General features: G+C 45.6%; 1 protein-coding gene across 2 annotated transcripts in view; it reads left to right on the top strand.

Annotated features, from left to right (window-relative positions):
* Positions 1-18,933, top strand: part of LOC147439854 (anoctamin-like protein) — a 151,767-nt gene that overhangs the window by 58,037 nt on the left and 74,797 nt on the right. For both annotated transcript variants that reach the window (XM_086485586.1, XM_086485587.1), the window contains exons 7-8: positions 6,737-6,828; positions 6,938-7,042. In XM_086485586.1, the coding sequence (XP_086341712.1) occupies positions 6,737-6,828; positions 6,938-7,042 (197 nt within the window). The remainder of the gene's footprint in view (positions 1-6,736; positions 6,829-6,937; positions 7,043-18,933) is intronic.

The following is an 18,933-nucleotide window of genomic DNA, read 5'->3' on the forward strand; positions in this document are numbered from 1 at the left end:
GGTAGGGGCGAGGGGGGAGAGAGTGGGTATGGGCGAGGGGGAATAAGTGGATAGGGGCGAGGGGGTTGAGGGTAGGTAAGGGCGAGGGGGAATAAGTGGATAGGGGCGAGGGGGGAGATAGTGGGTAGGGGCTAGGGGGTTGAGGGCAGGTAAGGGCGAGGGGAGTAAGGGAGGGTAGGGGCGAGGGGGTGTGGATGTGTAGGTAGTGACGATGGGGTTGGGGTTGGGATAGGTAAGGCGCAACGATCACACTCGGTACAAAGTGATAAAAGTGATAGCAGAAGCAAAGAGAAGGTACAAAGTGCTAATTTTTGAGCAGCTACAAATTTCAAGCAGATAAAAGGGAGGGTAATTTTGACTCATTAGGAGATTAAGGTTCCTACAGCAAAGCTGAAAGTTTAATGGCACCAAAGGTTTTTACTGCTATTGGAATCAAAGTTCTTTGACATAAACTCTGCCATATTCTTCCCATAGACAGTATGGCATTGGGAGTCTCATCAAGTCAAGTCCTTGATTACACCTTGTTCATTATCCCAATTGCCATGTAAGCAGAGTCCCCAAGAGTCCCCAAGCAGATTCCACTTGTCAAACTGAACAAAACCACTCCGACGAGAAGCTTGACTGAAAGCTTAACTGGAAGGACCTTAATACTTAACCGCAAATAACACTGAGAATAGAAACAATTAGAGGAGTGACTGATTAGAGGAGGAGTGACTGGACTGTAGAAGTTCCCGATAATACCCAATTACCAGGACTTAGTGGAGAAAGATATAAAGGCGGAAACTTACAGACATAGCAGAAATTGAGACAGTAACAGAGCATCCATTCTGGTGGAAAGCTAGTCGTGAGGAGAGCATAACTGAGACAGTAACAGAACACCCGTTCTGATGGAAAGATAGTGGGGAGGAGAGAGATGGGACATAGAACCTACAGATGGCGGGATAGTTGCAGACCCTTTACTTAGAGGAGTAATAGCACTTGATTCTGGAGCCATTTACCAGTGGCAAAGGAACGCCTTCCAAAGTGACTAACTGGACAGCCCCCTATGGCAAAACCTCCTGTACTCTAAAGGGCCCTCGCCAAGCTGGAACCAGCTTCTTTGCTTTTTTCAAATATTTTGCCTGATAGAGTAGCACCAATGTGCCTTGTGTTATTTTTGGCTTTCTGAGGTGGCGATCATGCCACGCTTTGCGACGAAGTTGTTCCGCTTGCAGAGCACGAGAAGCTAAAAGGCGGCTCTCATCCAATAAGGTGAGACGGGAGATAGAGGCAGATTCCATGCCCCAACTTGCACGCAGACTGCCCACCCTAGGGGAACCGGAGTTGAACTTAAATGGAGCTATGGCTTCCAAACCGAAAGCGAGTTGAAAAGGCATTTGATTCGTTGTTGCTTTGAAAGATGTGCGGTATGCCCAAAGAGTGCCGTGCACAGCCTGAGCCCACGATGCTGGATGGAGATGACATGCTTTCCTCAATAGGGCGATCAGAACCTTGTTGGTGCTCTCGGCCTGTCCATTGGCTCTAGGGTAATAAGAGCACGACTTGCGATGAAAAATCTTGTAATTGGCCAGCAAATTTGAGATCATGTCATTGACAAAATGACTGCCTCTATCACTGGTGATCTCTAAGGGACATCCAAATCTGCATAAAATATTTTCATATAAAAATTTGGCCACTGTATTGCCAGTGCAATCTACTGTCGCTAGTACCTCTGCCCACTTTGTTGCATAGTCTGTAGCCACTAGCAGATATTTGCGATTACCTGGTTGAGCCGGGGGATATATTGGTCCCACAAAGTCCAAACCCCATCTCTCAAAAGGTAGCCACGTCATCGAGACCTGCAAAGGACGGTTGGATTGCTTACTCGGCTTCGGCCCACATCTCTGGCACACATCACAAACCTTAGAATATGCTATTGCATCCTTAAAAATGTAGGGCCACCACAGACCACTCTGTAGAATCTTCTAAGCAGTGATGTGACCAGGGTAATGGCCACCAGTGGGACCATTGTGGGCATCCTCCAGAATATGCTCCACCTCATGAGGCGAGACACAACGCTTCAGAACACCATCTGGTCCCGCTTTGTAGAGCTGGCCCCCAATTAGAGTGAAAGGCCTGGACTTCAACAACAATCTCCTCTTTTGCAGTGGGGATGCCCTCTCTGGGTACAGCCCAGTAGATAGAAAATGTAGGACCTCGCCGTACCATTCCGGTGTTGTATCTATTTTAAAAAGACTGCTATCTGGAAAGTCATCCGCAATCCCGGTAGCTTCTTCGCCTGTGTAAATGCGAGAGAGGTGGTTAGCCATTACATGATGCTTACCAGGACGGAGCACCACTTCAAAATCAAACTCCTGGAATAGGAGGAGCCATCGCCATACTCGACCTGCAACCTGTGGCTTATTTACAGATAGCGCAAGGCATGGTGATCAGTGATAACTGTGAAGTGGACCCCTAGCAAATAGTGACGAAATTTGTGTAGAGCATACACTATAGCCAATCCTTCCCTCTCTGTGGTGCTATAGCCAATCCTATCCTCTCTGTGGGATTGTGACCTTATTCAGAGCCCGATAGTCGACACAAACTCGAATTTTGTTGGATTGCTTCTTTGGGGCAATAACCATAGGAGACAACCATTCTGAGTGCTCTACTGGTACAATAATACCTGCTTCTTGCATTTTTTCCAACTCGATTTTGACTGCTTCTGCATACTTGGGATTCAGTTTGTAAGCCCGTCCTCTGACCGGCTTAGCCCCCTCAACCAGAGGAATTGTGTGGACTCCTAGCTCTGTTGGGATTCCTTCTAAATCGTGGTAAGACCAGGCAAACACATCTTTGAAAGAGCGCACGAAGGAGATTACCAGGCCGAGTAGAGCGGGGTGATCCCATAACCAAGTGGCTAATAAGATGGGCTGATGGTTGTCAGGGCCGCCTAGGTTGACCTCTCTGACTGGGTCAGGCGGTGCAGTGGTCGAGGCTGCGTCAGGGGGAGAAGACTGTGTCGCCTCTGTTAGCCTTTGGACATTATGAGCTGGCGTCTGATCAATGTTGAAATCAGCATACTCTTCCTGCAACCAACCTGATGGAAGCTCTGCAAATGGTAAATCCTCAGATACCTCAAAGTGCTCCGGCATGGGTGGAGAGTCAGATGGAGTAGAGGCTAAGGAGGGAGTTGGGGTGTTGGCCAACTCTTGCAAGGGAGACTTTTTTCCCCTTCTATGGTGCGTTATAGGCTCACCCAGGCCGACGGTTTCCATCAAGGGACCCTCTGAAGGATGGGCACCAGAGACTGGTCCACTTGGTTCTGACTCACTTGAGACTGGTCCACTTGGTTCTGGCTCACTTGGCTGACTGGGATTCCTGGTCTCAGGTGTAGCTTCAGATGTAGGATCAGGGGTAGAGGGTGAATCTGTTGGCAAAGGTTGAAGAGAGACTACATAGCATGGCATCGAAGAGGTGGCTTCTAACCACTGCAGTAAGTCTTCATCGGACCCATCGGGAGGGACCGGCTGCTCCAAGTTAGGGTTGGACTCTACTGACAAAGAGCTATGCTGAACGACCGGATCCATACCTCCTTCGAGACGAATTTGTTGCATTGGAGAGCCAGGAGTATGTATCCACATGGCGTCGGTTCCCCAGTCGTGAAGTGCTTTCGTATGTCGCAGCCATGGCCTACCAATCAGCAAGGGATAACCTCCCTTTACCTGGGAAAGATTAACTACCACAAAATCCAAGTTAAAAGGGAAATCTTGTACCTTCAGAGGCACCTTGTCGACTATGCCCACTGGGTAGACTGTTCTCTGATCAGCCAATGTAACAGTGAAAGGAGCAGGTCGGGTAGGCTTTAGACCTAAGGCCATCATAGTGAATTCGGGCATCAAATTGATTCCAGATCCTCCATCAACGATGACGCCGGATAGCTGGTGCCCAAGAATAGATACAGTGAGGCGAGGACTTTTATAATCGGTGAGGGGAGCAGATGGATAGGAAATCAAATAGGACTCTGAGGGCTGTACAGGGAGGTGCCCGCCACTAGGCCCAGCCCCCGGGTACAGAGACTGAATGACTGACAGGGTGTCACTTCTAAGTGTTGCATCGAGCCTTAGCATGTCGTATAGTGACACCTGCTGAAAAGTATTTTTCAAGATGGCTTCTGCTGTGGGCTTGGCGCCTTCGAACTGGGCTCCTTTTGTGACCTTAATCTGTTCCAAGTCAGCCACTGCTTCTAAGAAGGCTCCATCAATGTCAGATAACAAGGAAGTTGGTTTGCTCTAAGCAATTGGGAAGGACTTGTCCTTTGGGTCAGGTAGACCAGAGTGAGGAAGTGGAGACTGGCGAGGTGGACCTGTGGGTAGACTGAGACCAAGAGCTGCTCTTTGTGCCCGAGTAAGGACACCAGGAGGCTCCTCCACTTGCAGAGGCTTAACCACATGAGTAGCAGGTGAAGGTTGAGGCACGGTGTTCACAGTAATCAAATTTATCTTCGGAAAGGTGAATTCGGGCTGGTTCTGAGTCGAGCCTGAAGACGTGGATGCCCTTTGCTTGGGACAATCTTTACTGTAGTGATCCTTCGAATCAGGGCAATGACGACAAGGAGGGGACCCCTCGGGTAAAGGACACTTGCTCTGATAATGCCCATATTCTCCGCATCTGTAGCAGAGTATGGGCCGATTGGAAGGACGAAACGGGGGACGAGGTGGTTGCTGCATGGAATTTGAGGCTGAGGTGTAGAAACTTTGGGGAACTGAGGGAGTACTTGCATGATAAAAACTGTGGGGTGCAAAGTTGTTGTGCATACCTTGCCACGTCACCATTTTGTGACAATTCAATTTCCAAGGCTCCTTATACCTTCGGCCATGTGTGACACTTCCTCAATTGAAGCTGTAATCTCAGCTTGCAATTCTCAAATCCTCACTTCTAGCTTGCGGTTAAATGTTCTGCATTGATTTCTCTCCCTCTTCCCCTCCTCTCAAGTGGCTGTTTTGATTTTTCCCCCGGATCAATCTTGCTCCACATTGTAGTTTTCTCAGTGTTTCCTCTCACCGAGACGGTGAGTGGTCTTGTGGCGGGCAACCTGTAGCAGGGCTAAAGTGTCATTGGCATAGGATAGGCAGTTAGTTAGAGTTGGTCAGGACTTCACACTCAACGGACTCTTGCCTGAGCAGTGACACGTGGCAAGTGATATGGATGGAGGTCTATGGGACGCCATGGCTAGATCACCACCACCTTAGTTTGGAGATAGCTTTAGCTGGATTGGGATATTTGCTAGCCGTTAGTTCCAATGGTTGGAGATATTATCATCATCATCCAAAGCTCCACCCCCCACCCCTACTACCTCCTTGCTACACCCTGACTATACCCAGCTCCTCCGTCACCATGACTACTCCGCCTTTCTACACACACTGCACTTCCTCCTCGGTCTTTTTCTGCAATTGACGCCTCTTGGTTTCTAGTGCTTCGCTGAGAATTAGGGTCCAACTACAGGTTTACTGTATGACATAATCCTCACTTTGGGGACAATTTAAGGTCTCTGTAATGGAGCACCCAACCGAAACACACACTCAAGTCTCCCACATATAATGCATGTTGAAATTGCACCGAGAGGAAGTGGGACTGTCTTGCCGAGTTTTTTTTTTTGTGTAAAAAGCATGATTTGTTTAAACATAAAAACTTAGAAACTTCTAAAACTTTGAAGCAAAAAATAAATTAAGAACTCTAAAGAGGATATCCTGCAATATGGATGGTTGAACAAACTAAAACCCCATTTTTTTGAGCCGAAAGCTACTATGATTGCTTCCTTCTAAATTTCAGGATGCCACTCTGAAAGAGGGCTTGGTACGGTGACTTATAAAATTTCTTAAAGGAAAAAGTTACAACTTTGGCTGCCATTTATTAGAATAGTTCCTGATAAGGGGTTTTTTTTAAACACGAAAAAAAGTTTTTCCAAAAAAAGGTTTCTTATCCTTCTCAAGGGGTGATCGTCAGTGAAGACAACCTACTTCTCTCAAAATGAAGAAAAGAAGAAACTATCTTTAACACTTCTTAGGATGCCAATCGAATAATTTTTAAGTATGACATCTGATAGGTTCTTTGACACACGTAAAACATCCAAGGCTAATGAATCTGTTGCCGTGTTTATATGAATGCAAGTGAGAATTCTTTCTTTTGGTCAAGCACATGCGCGTGCGCGCGCGCGCACACACACACACACACACACACACACACACACACACACACACACACACACACACACGCATGTGCACATGTCTTCTGTAAAAGCTGTTGTTTTATTGCCCTCTCCCTTCTCAGCATGGACATGTCTCCACGTGAGCACACACAGAGCATGTAGGCATTGTGTAGGTTTGTGACATGAGTACCTCTATCTTTTGGTCGAGCATGCACGCGCAACACAACACACACACGTGCTCATCTTTTGCAAAAGCTGTTCTATTGCCCTCTCTCTTCTCAGCATGGACATGTCTCCACCTGGGCACACAGAGCATGTAGGCATTATTTAGGTGTGTGACATGAATACCTCACAACTTAATGGTTCTTTAGTTAAAGATCTTCTTATGCATCTTGCCTTACTTCCTTTTGAGAACCAGGTTTCACATAATGTTTTGTATGTACAGAGCAGTGATGCTAGCTTCAGAAAACGTTTTGTATTTACAGGGCTATCATGCTAACTTACTTGCTTGGTGATGAACTTACATTACTTGTCATTTTATGGTTTCAGATAGCTATCTATTTCACGTTTCTCGGGATGTATACACAGTGGCTTCTTTACCCTTCAGTTGCTGGTCTATTTTTCTATTATGTAAATATGGGGTAATGTTTTTGTTTACTTGCTCAGGTCAGCTTATCAGTCTTTCCAGCAATATTCTACTGCGATTTTGTGATTAATGTAAGAAGTGTGTTTGTTCTGGGATTTTTTTAGGTCATGGGAAGCGATTGTTCCGCCTTTATTCTCTATGTTGGCTGTCTCTTGGGCGGTGTTATTTTTGCAGTTTTGGAAAAGAAAAAATGCAGCTTTGCTAGCAAGGTACAAGTATGATCTGATTCACCTTCTAAATGTTCGCTTAAAGATTTGAAAGTTGCTTTGTTGTACTAACATTTCTGCATGAATTTCTTCATGCATCTTAGAAAAGATGCTTTTTTACATTTGGTAGTAAAACATGTATGCTATTTCTTGATGCAATTTATTGTTGTAATTGAGAGCTATCATAGATAAATTCTTGCTATGCATGTGACAGGTTTAGGGTTAGCTTTTTGTCGTCTAGGTCGAAGATGCAATTGATCATTGCATCCTTCTGGCAGCCACATATTCTTTCTAGACAGGTGGTCCATCCCAAACACCTAGTGGAGCTGGAATCCTCCCATGCCATGCAATGACTCTCTCTCTAGATTATTTTTCCACTCTCTCAAGAGTACTGATCTCTCTCTCTCTGCCCTGAGGCTCGCGCTCACACTACTGCTACCAAAGGCGCGCACCATCTTTGTGTGTCGGCTGCCCCTCACGCTGCTGCTACTGTTGCGGGGGCCACAGGCCATTACAGCACCATCATCGCAGGTCTTGGGGCAGTGGTCAGCTTGGGGCTACGCCCTCTTCATCACCAGCTCGAAGCAGCGGGCAACAGGGCGGTGCCCTGATTATCATCTGGCTCGGGGCAGCATACAGCAAGGCTGTGCCCTTAGCAAGACAGGTCGTGCACGCGCTGCTCTGCCGGCTCCTGCTCGCGCTGCCCTGAAGTTCTACGTGTAGCAAGTCCCAGCAGCCCTACGCGTAGCAAATTCCCCCCTTCATCTACGCGTAGCAAGTCATAGCTCTTACGTTCAAATTTAGAGAGATTTTTAAGCCTTATGGTAAAAAGCCTTAAGATATATATATTTTTTAAAGTTTGCCCTATTCTCACTCCCTCACCCTAGTACCCCAGTACCCTACCCCACATTTGTGGCTCGGGTTCGATGGATCCGCCTACCGAAGGGGAAGGGCCGGGTGTAGATAGCTACACCAGCCCAAAAAAAACAACAGCTACATTTAAGCGGAGAAACAGAGATTCTGTACTATCACCAGGATCATTACGCGTGGGGAAAACGTCCTAGATACATGATGAACTAATGATGGAGAAGGTCTAGGTGATGCTCAAATCAGAGCTAAACTACATGAGAGATGACATCAGGAAGGAAATGCACGCGAGCGCTGAGAGCTACAGGAACTCCATGTATGGAGACATGATGAGAGAACTAAGGAGAGAGATCTGGGGGATACAGAATGAGGAGATTCAGATCTTGAAAACGGAATTACGAAACCTAATCAAGGCTGAAGTAAATGTAACAGAATGCGTTATGCAAAAGAAACTCGATGAGGCAGTAGCAAGTTTTGAAGCATGGAGAACAAATATGGAAAAACACATGGGGGAAAAGGATGCAATAATCGAGGAGCTAAAAGGAGAACTTGCGGCTTGCAAATCTGCAACTAAGGAGAAGGGAGACAACCAACCTTCGGTGCTGAAGGAGCTCGAGGACATGAAGGATCATATGAAAGCTCTACGGGAAGGAGATGAACAGAAATCGAAAACGGCATCTTCATGGGCGGAACGTCTTGTGAAGACACAAGAAAAGGTTGATGAAGCAGAGAAATGGATTGAGGATGCGAAGAAAGGGAAGGCCCAGATGCCCGAGACCACACCTACTTCTACCATTATTAATATGACCATTGAGGAAGAGTAGAAAAGGAAGACTCGGGCTCTGCATGTGCGGGTCACAGGAGTCAAAAGACAAAGAGAATGTAGATGAAGAAGTGAAGGAACTGCGCATGGGCATCACAGAGCCTACTCACACAAGTGCATGGAGAGTGGGCAAGAAAGGAATCGATGAGAAGGGAAACGTAAAGGATAGGGCACTTATTCTCCGATTCCCAAATATAGAAATAAGGAAAGAATTTCTAAAGAAGAGGCCAACTCTTAAGAAAACCGGTATTTTCCTGGGAGATGACCTTACATTGGCACAAGTGGCACACATGCAAGAGTTGATGCCAGAGATCAGGGCAGCAAGAGAAAAGGGGAAAATCGCCTTTTATGAGTAGGGAAAGTAGTGGTTCTGGAAAAGCGCTCAGCATGACGGTGCGAGACGTATGGGGCGACGCTTCGGATAGCGGCGTGGAATTGTAATGGATCATATAGGCTAGATGTAGGTGCCTTTGAAGACAGCTTTAGGGACAGAGACATAGTTTTCTACTTAGAGACACACCAGATACCGGGACAGCGTATGCCACTTGTGAAGGGTTATTTATGGGAAACAGCTGGTCGACCAGACAAGAGATCTCTACAGGGTAGCCGGGGTTCAGGAGTAGTAGTCTTATTTAAAGAGGAACTAAAACCACTACTACAGATTATCAGGAAAGATGAGCAAGCAAGGTATATGTGGGTGAGAATGAGAGCTGATACAGGTAGATTTCTATATATCGCTATATGCTACTTCCCTCCGAGTACCTCAGTCTACTCCTCACCTAAAGGACAGTCCCCTTTCTCCATATTGAATAATGACATATGGGAGTTCTCTAGAGGTGGAGACATCGTTCTCTTAGGAGACTTTAATGCCAGAACGGCCAACTCTAAAGCAATATTCTATGATACTTTTGAGGAAATGCTCAGAGAAGTGGATTTATCACAGAGGGGGCTTACGAGAAACTCATAGGATAAAGAACACACTGAATATGGGAGACATCTCATGGAGATGGCAACTATACATGGTTTGGCCATACTTAATGGTCTAGAGAATTTCCCGTTATCTGGGGGATTCACATGCTTCCCGCACAGGCATGGGGCCAGTACAGTGGATTATGTCATGACTTCACCAAGCTTTATTTCTAGTATCAAGGACTTTAAGGTGGGACCCAGACCGGTTGGGATTGCAGTGGATCATGCTCTCTTGACCTTATCAATCTCCTTCCAATACAATGCCTCTCAAGTACAAAGGAAGAAGACACACACAAGATATACTTTCACGCCAGAAACTAATTCAGTCTATGTGGAAAAGATCTATAATAGGATGTGGGCAATCGAGCCAGTATATACTGTAGAGGAGATTACTTCTCAGTTAACAGAGATACTACATGGAGCACACAAGAGGCATACCCACATACTCAACCTGATCAGAAGAGAGGATTTGGGAACATGCCTCAAAACAGTTGGTATGACGAGGAATGCAGAGAGACGAGAACCTAGGTCCAGAAAGAGCTTACACTTGGGATCATCACATATAAGCAGTCTCGGATTGCTCTTCGGCGTATAGTACGTCGCAAGAAAAGGGCATTTTTAGCCAAACTGGAGAAGGATTTATATCAGCTCTTCTTGAGTCAGGACTCACATGAGGCCTGGCGCTTATTTCACGAGCACTCTCCGCCTCCGACGATTACTTCTCCTAAGATCTGGGGTCAATATGTAACATCATTATATATGGTATCTAGACAGCCTCCATTACCAGATTCGCTAGAGCCATGCCCTGCTACTAGTACTTTCTTTACTATGGAAATGGTGGAAAAAGCCATTGATAAGATGAAGACAAGAAGTGCATATGATCATGATGGTTTAGTAGCAGAACATCTGATCCATGCCAGGGATATACTTTGAGAAGTCCTTGCTCGTCTGTTTAATCGGGTCATGTGTGAAGGATTACTTGAATCTTGGAAATTATCTACTATCGTACCTATTTTCAAGTCAGGGGATCCTATGATACCCGGGAACTACCGTACCATTATGGTAGGTCACACTTTGACCCGACTGTACGCATCCATTCTTGAACAAAAATTGAGTAGATGGGCAGACAATGAGGGCATAAGGGCAACAGGACAAGCTGGATTTAGAAGGGGTTATTCCACTTTAGATCATATTCTTACGCTCAGAGCCATTATTGAGGAAGGAAGAGCAAACGGGAGAAGGATGTATTGTTGCTTTGTAGATTTTCGGAAAGCTTTTGATACAGTACCAAGGGCCAGATTGATGCGCAGGATGCAAGAGTTAGGGGTCCCCAAAGAGATTATTTGGGGGATTATGGCCTTATACGGGTCAGTAACTGGTTATGTACGTACTCAAGAAGGGGATTCCGACATTGTTCATTCCACCGTTGGAGTAAAGCAAGGATGCCCACTGTCCTCTACTTTATTTGGTATGTACATAGATGAGGTATCAGATTACATTGATAGAGAAGGTGACAGAGGTGCTCAACTTGCAGGGTCATGGATCCCTTTGTTGTTGTATGCAAATGATATTGTATTGATAGCAGAATCAACAGATGGAATGCAGAGGCAACTAGATGCATTACATAAATTCGCGGAGGACAGTGGACTGTCGGTAAACTTGGGTGAAACCAGAGTTATGGTGTTTAACACCACACCACAGAGGGTTAGGAGATCGGCACCTACATTTGCATATGGCCAGGATACAGTAGAGTACACAGATGCATACACATACCTTGGGGTGGTATTTGCAGGACCGAAGTTTGCTCTTAAGAAAGCAGCGGATGCTAGATTATCCAGAGCCTCTGCGGCCTTGGGAGGGTTGGAGAGGATGTGTTCACAAGTGCAGTTTCAGGAACCACGAACAAAACTTTGGCTCTTTGATACTGTGGTGGCTTCAGCTATGCTTTATGGGGTCCAGATTTGGGGACCATCTGTGGATCAGGATAATTGGAAGTCAATGGAGAGACCTTTGGTATCTATGATTTCCCGAATGATTAGAGCCAAGGCCTCCGTACCACACGCGATTACCCGAGCGGAACTAGCGGCCCCTCCGATAGAAATTGAAGCTCTTACTAGATCAATGTCCTTTATACATGGTTTGTGGGATACAAATAATTGCCGATATACTAGACTGGCCCTCGAATCCTCTCGACAATTGGCAATGAAAGGGGATACATCATGTTGGTATGTGCAACTGTCCTCGTGGTTTCAGAGACATGGGTTCAGTATGGAAAGATTACCCCCCTTCCAATACTCTCTTGAGGCTCCATCACTGGCAATTACACGAACGGAGATTAATAAAATCATCCGACAGGATCTTATACAGTTGGATACTAAGAGGACATGGGTAGACCCTACACAAGAACTGGGCACCAAGATGGCCGACTACAAAGAAAACTTCCTACAACTATCTGAAGATGGATTTGTGATTCGCTCGAGTTACATGGATACCCACCTGTCTCATGGTTTGAGATGTGCTATTGGTAAGATTTGTACATCCTCACACCGGTTGGAAATTGAATTTGGCAGATTTAGGGGAATCCCACCTGAGAGCAGAATTTGCAAGTTATGCGGAATGGAGCCGGAGACAGAATTACACTATATATGCCACTGCACAGTATATTATGAGATACGTGGCTTTTCATTGCCTCTTTAAAGAAGGATTTGGACCTCTAGATAGAATCATGCAATACCAAGATCAAAGATGCTTAGGCTTGTACCTATTGGAACTACATCGGCACAGGGATATTCTAATGAGAAGACAAAGAGCACTACAGCCTCAGAGGCAGATCACAGATTTCTTCAGATCGAGAGAAGCAGGAGTGGAAGGAGAAGCAAGAGGCCAGCAGCCAGCACAAAGGAGTACCCACATTCATACCAAAGGCACCCTAATTGACAGAGCGATTGAGCTTAGGAAATCGAGACGACCACGACCAAGATGCAGAAGCACACTTCACCGGAGGAGACTACAACAAAGGATTAGAAGCATTCTAGCCAGACACCCAGAATGCTCCTAAGAAGTTTATTTAATACTTTGTATTTAGTTTTTCACATTTATTTTCACACTTTTCACACTTAGTACTTTAATACTAAGGTACCCAGACATTGTAACAGATTCAACACTTTTGTATCAGTTTGGTCTCATAGGTCATTCTGGCCTTTTGAAGACGTTAATATAACATTTCATTTCATTTCATTTCTCTCTCTCTCTCTCTCTCTCTCTCTCTCTCTCTCTCTCTCTCTCTCTCTGTGCTCGCGTCAACACCCCCTGCTCGCGCCATGACCTTTTGCTGCTCGCGCGTCACTTGATGAGCTGCTCTGCCTGCCCGTCACTGTCCTCGCCAGCCCTACTCCACTGCGCAGCCCCTGTAAGCACTGAAGCTGCTGTAGTTGCGTGGACCCCCGCCACTGTTGTGGGTCACCCCTGTGCGCACCATTGTAGCAAGTGTCCCGACCCATATGAATGAGTGAACCAGTCAGCTTGCGGGTATCGAGAAGTGGGCTTTCCGTGCGATCGTCACCGACAAGAAACATGACGAATGCAAAGGATAAACAAACACCCCCATCCAAGATGGATACATGTACAAGTACAAATATAGGGACATGTGAAGACACAGGTGCAGGAACCAAGAAATCTGTGATATGCTCGATGCAATACATTTGGGGCTTTATCTCATCCTTACAGGAAATGGTGATGAGGTAGGGTGAGGACATTAAAAACCTTGCACTAAAGAATCAGGAATTGGAGCACACAATCCAAATACAGAATATGAAAATGCAACATCAAGATGAGAAAATTCAGGCCCTGCAAGATGCATTAAGCAAACAGGTCTCCAATGTGCAAGACACTCTAGCTACACACGATGAGAAACTTGCACACATGAGTGATAATGCAACAGGAAATATGACCTCCTGGGCACATGTAGTAAGAAGTACTCCAAATGCCATGCCGCAGACACATGAGACGTATGCAAATGTAGATGACACAGAGTATAATGAGCGAGAGAAACGCAGTATGAATATTGTGATCCGAGGCATACCCGAATTTGACAATGAGAAAGTACTCATGTTGAATACGGAGGTCATGGACCTCCTTGCAAACACATTTGGCATGCATGATGTAGTGGTGTATGGGGCACACCGTGTGGGTAAGAAGAGGCCGGAGAACAATGGCGCAATTGTATGCACAATGTTGGATGCACATAAAAGAGCCATCATACTCGAAAATGCTCGCATTTATCTAAGGGATAACCCAATTTACATCAGTGAAGACAGGACACCTGCGAAACAAAAAGAAAGAAGACAGGCATATGAAGAACGAATGAAAAAGAACACCACCTCCACAGGGGCAACATCACCAGAAGCATGACAGGGGGAAACCCATGGGACCACGACCATACACGTCACAAGTTGGAATTGCCGAGGTTTCCCTTGGCACATAGGGGAAGGATTGATAGAGGTTCTACCACAAGCAGACTTACTTTTTCTACTTGAAACATGGGAACAGGACACATGTAGACTGCCAAATATTCAAGGATATATTACACACTCGGTTTGGTGGCTTGGTACCAAGATGCGCGGGCAAGGGGGTGTTGCTATAATGTACAAGGAGGAAATGCAAAATTGGGTTAAGATATGCAAGATAGATGAACACAAACGATACATATGGGCTGAGATATGTACATTTGGGAGATCGATGCTCATTGCGGGATGCTACATCCCACATCGGGAATCCCCGTTCTATGATTTGCATAATCTCTCCAAGAATGACCCTTTTGCCGACTTATATGCAGATATTGCAACCTACACACCAAAGGGGGCAGTGATGATACTTGGGGATCTTAATGCTCACATAGCCAACATACAGGTTCAATTGGTTGACTACTCAATCCATCCCGCAGACAAAGATGGCGATCTCGTATTAGATGCAATGTGGGATAGATGCTCATGCGATCACCTCATGAATGAACAAGGTTTGGCTTTGATATCTATGATGAATTCTATGCAACTGGTAGTCATGAATGGCACCAAGAAATGTGCAAGCTCCGGAACATACACATGCTATACATCAAACCATGGAAGAAGCACTAATGATTATGCGTTAGTTAGCCACAATCCATTGGATTTAATTGGACACTTTAAAATTGGTGCTCGGTCACCGAACTCGGACCATACTCCAATTCATGTATGTCTAGACCTCCCACACATGCCTACACAACGCCTCCAAAAGGCGACAAGTTGGGCATATCGAATGCAAGTTACAAAGAAATTTGATTATGCCACTTTTCTGGATAGCCTATTTGAGTAGACAAATGCATATCCCAGAACATTTCAGAAAATTGGGCTACCTTTCGTGAAGCAATAGAAGAGGCAGCAGAGGTCATTATGGGGTGATCTAAAAGAGACCAACAACAAGTGAAGGGTCTCCCTCATAACCCATGGTTTGATAAAGAGTGTAAAGCAACCAAACGCAAGCTAAAGTGCTTCAATAAGTCCAGGAAGGAGTGGGAAAATGTAGCCAAGGAATACAGAATGCTGAAAAGGAAAAAGAGAAGGATGCATGAACTTTTGAAGGAGGAGCAAGAGGTGATTCGATTTAAGAAAGAACCCAAGAAAGCATGGCGCAACATGAAAGGAAAAAAGGCGGATATACTGGGAAATTTCAGCATGGACGAAATGTATGTATATGCACAAACACTCTATGCTCCCACCGATGCTCAATAATGATGAATGCTGAAATTCAGGTTGACACTAAGGAACCTATAACTTTTGCAGCGGCTTTAGGAGGTTTGAAAAAACTAGCCACTGGGAAAGCCTATGACATTTTGCACTTCAACTCTGAAATGCTGAAATGGTCGGAAAATGAAGCTAAGAAATGGATACACTGCATGATGAATCAAGCTATTTCACCAAGGTATGCCCGAAGATTGGCAAGAGAATTGGGTCAAAGCTTTGTTCAAAGGAGGAGACCGTAACCTACTCATGAACTACCGCACCATCATGGTGGGCTCTTGCATGGAAAAACTTTTTGGAAGTCTGATAGAAAAAGATATTAGCACATGGGCTGAAAACAGTGGAAAGAGGGCTATCGGTCAAGCATGTTTTAGAGAAAAACACAGTACCATAGACCACTTGATTACAATCCGGATTATGATGGAAGAGGCGCGACTCAAAGGGGAAACTATGTACTGCTGCTTTGTGGACTTTAAGAAAGCATTTGATACGGTATCTCGTCATGGGTTATGGTCCCGCATGGAGACCATGGGGGTTCCCATGCATTTGAGGGTTGCGGTGGCACGCCTATACCATGCGGTTCGATGTAAACTGAAAATGCAAACAGGCTTCTGTAAAGAGTTTTTTAGCACAATAGGCGTCAAACAAGGGTGTCCTTTGTCCCCAACATTATTTGGGCTATGCATAGATGAGCTTGAGGACTTTATATGCCAACCGACGCAAGATAATGAAGATGCACCAAACATAGGCTTCATTACCTTGCTACTCCTCATTTATGCTGATGATGTGGTTCTTTTAGCGCATAGCATATCTCTTAAAACTTTTGGATGCGGTACATGCTTTCTGCGAAGCTACAGGACTCTCAGTGAATGTCACAAAAACAAAATGTATGGCGACTTGTACACACAAATCAAAGGATCAGCCCGCCCTTATGTATGATGGGCAAGAGATTCAAGCAGTTGAGAGCTTTAAATACCTGGGCATCATTATACCTTCGAATCATAGATGGGGGCAATGTGCAAAAACAAGAATTGAGGTAGGACAAGCAAAGTATTACGAGTTTGAAAACATGTGCAAACAAAGCGTCACTAGAAGGTGGGAAATAAAGTCCATGGCTTTCAATGCGTGTGTGGTCCAAACGCTATTGTATGGGGACCAAGTATTCCGGCCAGCACATGGAATGACATTGAGAAAATTCAGAAAAAGTTCTTATGTAGACATATGGGGATAAAAACCACAACACCATACTCAGTGATGCTATTGGAGACTAAACAAAGACCATTGGAAATGCTTACTTTGCAAAGAATGCATAGATATCTCTTGAAGGTGAAGTTGATGCCTAATAACCGTTTGCCTCACATAGCATGGGAGGTAGGATGTAAGCAGCAAAAGAACCACAAAAGCAAGTTTCTCACCTCTAGCCTTGTTGAGGACATCAGGAAATGGTTCTCTAAATGGAATGTGGGAGCATATGTGGACACGAGCATGAGCATGAGCTGAATTTTGAACTACAATTACTTGAGGCCCTTCATAGCAAATGGAAGAATCCAATGCACAGGTCCAAGTTTGAATACTCTTGCAAGCACATAAACACACGATACTGGGAAGAATACAAACCGGGGAAACCCAAATACATATCAGGTGAATCCGGCCTGTTCAATCCAAAAAGGGCGGTAGACTTTACTTTAAACCTTGATTTAGCTTTCACCCATTATTAGTCGTCTATTTTACCTGTACTTTCAAGACACAACAAAGGGGAGAGGGATACAGGCTGCTAGATTGCACCTGTATGAGTGGACAGACACCAGATTGGCCCCTAACTTAGGCGCCCCTTTCGGTATTTCTTTATTGTTCAAAAGAGGGAATAAACGTTGTGGTTCCTACAAGCTGCCCCGCACAAACTCGGCTGAATTTCCACTGTTCCAGCCCGATTTCGGCAGCATAACTGTACTAGAACCCTTCACGGTCAGTATTCCCACGCATTGACCGACTTTCCCGACGCATACGGGCACTTTGCAAAACCTGGCGAGAATCTGCAGCACGCTGAATTCTCTGTTTTCAGCCCTGAAAATGCTCCAGATCGCCTGTACAGCGGTCCCCTTGCGTCCCCGAACCTCCTGGGGGTATTAGGGTCCGTTTAGGGCCAAAACCCTAAACCTGCAAAAATACACAGCAGGCTGTAATTCACTGTTTCGGGCTCCGTTTCGCGTGCCGGTCGCATCCCTAGCAAGTCCTCGAGCTCCCGCACCTGTAGGGCTACTTGCCCTTTGAATCGGACGAGATTTCTGGCGTGAAACCTCTCCGAATTCACCTGTACCTGCGGGGGGATTAGCCGCTAGCTAATCCAGTACCTGTGCAAGAGGCTCTTGCCTCGGCAATCGCGCATGAACCCACACAACTGTACATTGGTCAAATGAAGAGCCCACTAGAGGGGCATAACATACTGCCAAAGGGGAGAGAGAGGGCAGTGCGTAGCGTGCAGGGCATCACTCCTGGCACCGCACTGTGCATAAGAGGGAAAGCAAGCACTCCATAGCTCTTAACCTGTGACAGAGACTTGCAAAATGAGCCTCCCAGCTATAAATCACGTTTTTGCCTTCTCTATAAGTAGTAAACTGGCCTCAGAGTGCCAAGTGTCACTCATTTGTGCATTTTCCCGCTTTAGACCCTCGGGTCTAAAAATATCTCACCTGCAGCCTCTGTTGACTTGGCCACAGAGTAACAAAATGATCCCCATGTCAAACTGCACGTAATGACGCGAAGACATTTTCAGGTCCCAAAATAGCAGTTCCCTAAATTTTAGGAGATGCTGCCATTGTATCTTTCTAGGTCATCCGACCCTCTTTGTACACTGCGGCCACATCCAGAACTGAAATGTAGCCTCTGTAGCAAAGGATTCCACTTTGGCTAGTCAATGACCCCACTTGGCTAACCATAGTCCTTGTCCAACCTTAGTGCTCTCTTGCCCTCAGGCCTGGACTCCCTCTGGACAGTTCCACACTAGCTATGCAATGCAGGGCAGTTAGATTTCCCGAGGGGTGTTTCCAAAAAGTGAAAGTAAATAGATAATAAGAAAGAAATCAACAAAAAGGATAGATAGTAGTCACACGCTGGTGACATACCCCCCTCTTGAAATCTCAAACGTCCTCGTTTGCATCTATGTCGTCCATGCTTACTGTCAACACTGATGTATTCAACACATGTCGACACATATACGACACATACATGCTCATTGTCAACCCTGGTGTATTCAACACCTCGTCGACTCATGTATTGCCTGCGTGTGAACCCTGTCCCAATGACATAGTGGTAGCTTCGCACTCTGCCATTGCTTTGAGTCACTAACTTTCCAATGACAAAATGGTAGCTGCACATTTTGCCACTGTCTTATAGTACACGTTGGATCCCGTAACACTTTCGAGCATACCCAAACCGACAGTTTAAGAATGCAGTTACACATG

This window comes from Adiantum capillus-veneris, chromosome 16, assembly GCF_014529385.1.
Source record: "Adiantum capillus-veneris isolate H3 chromosome 16, ASM1452938v2, whole genome shotgun sequence".
NCBI lineage: Eukaryota > Viridiplantae > Streptophyta > Polypodiopsida > Polypodiales > Pteridaceae > Adiantum > Adiantum capillus-veneris.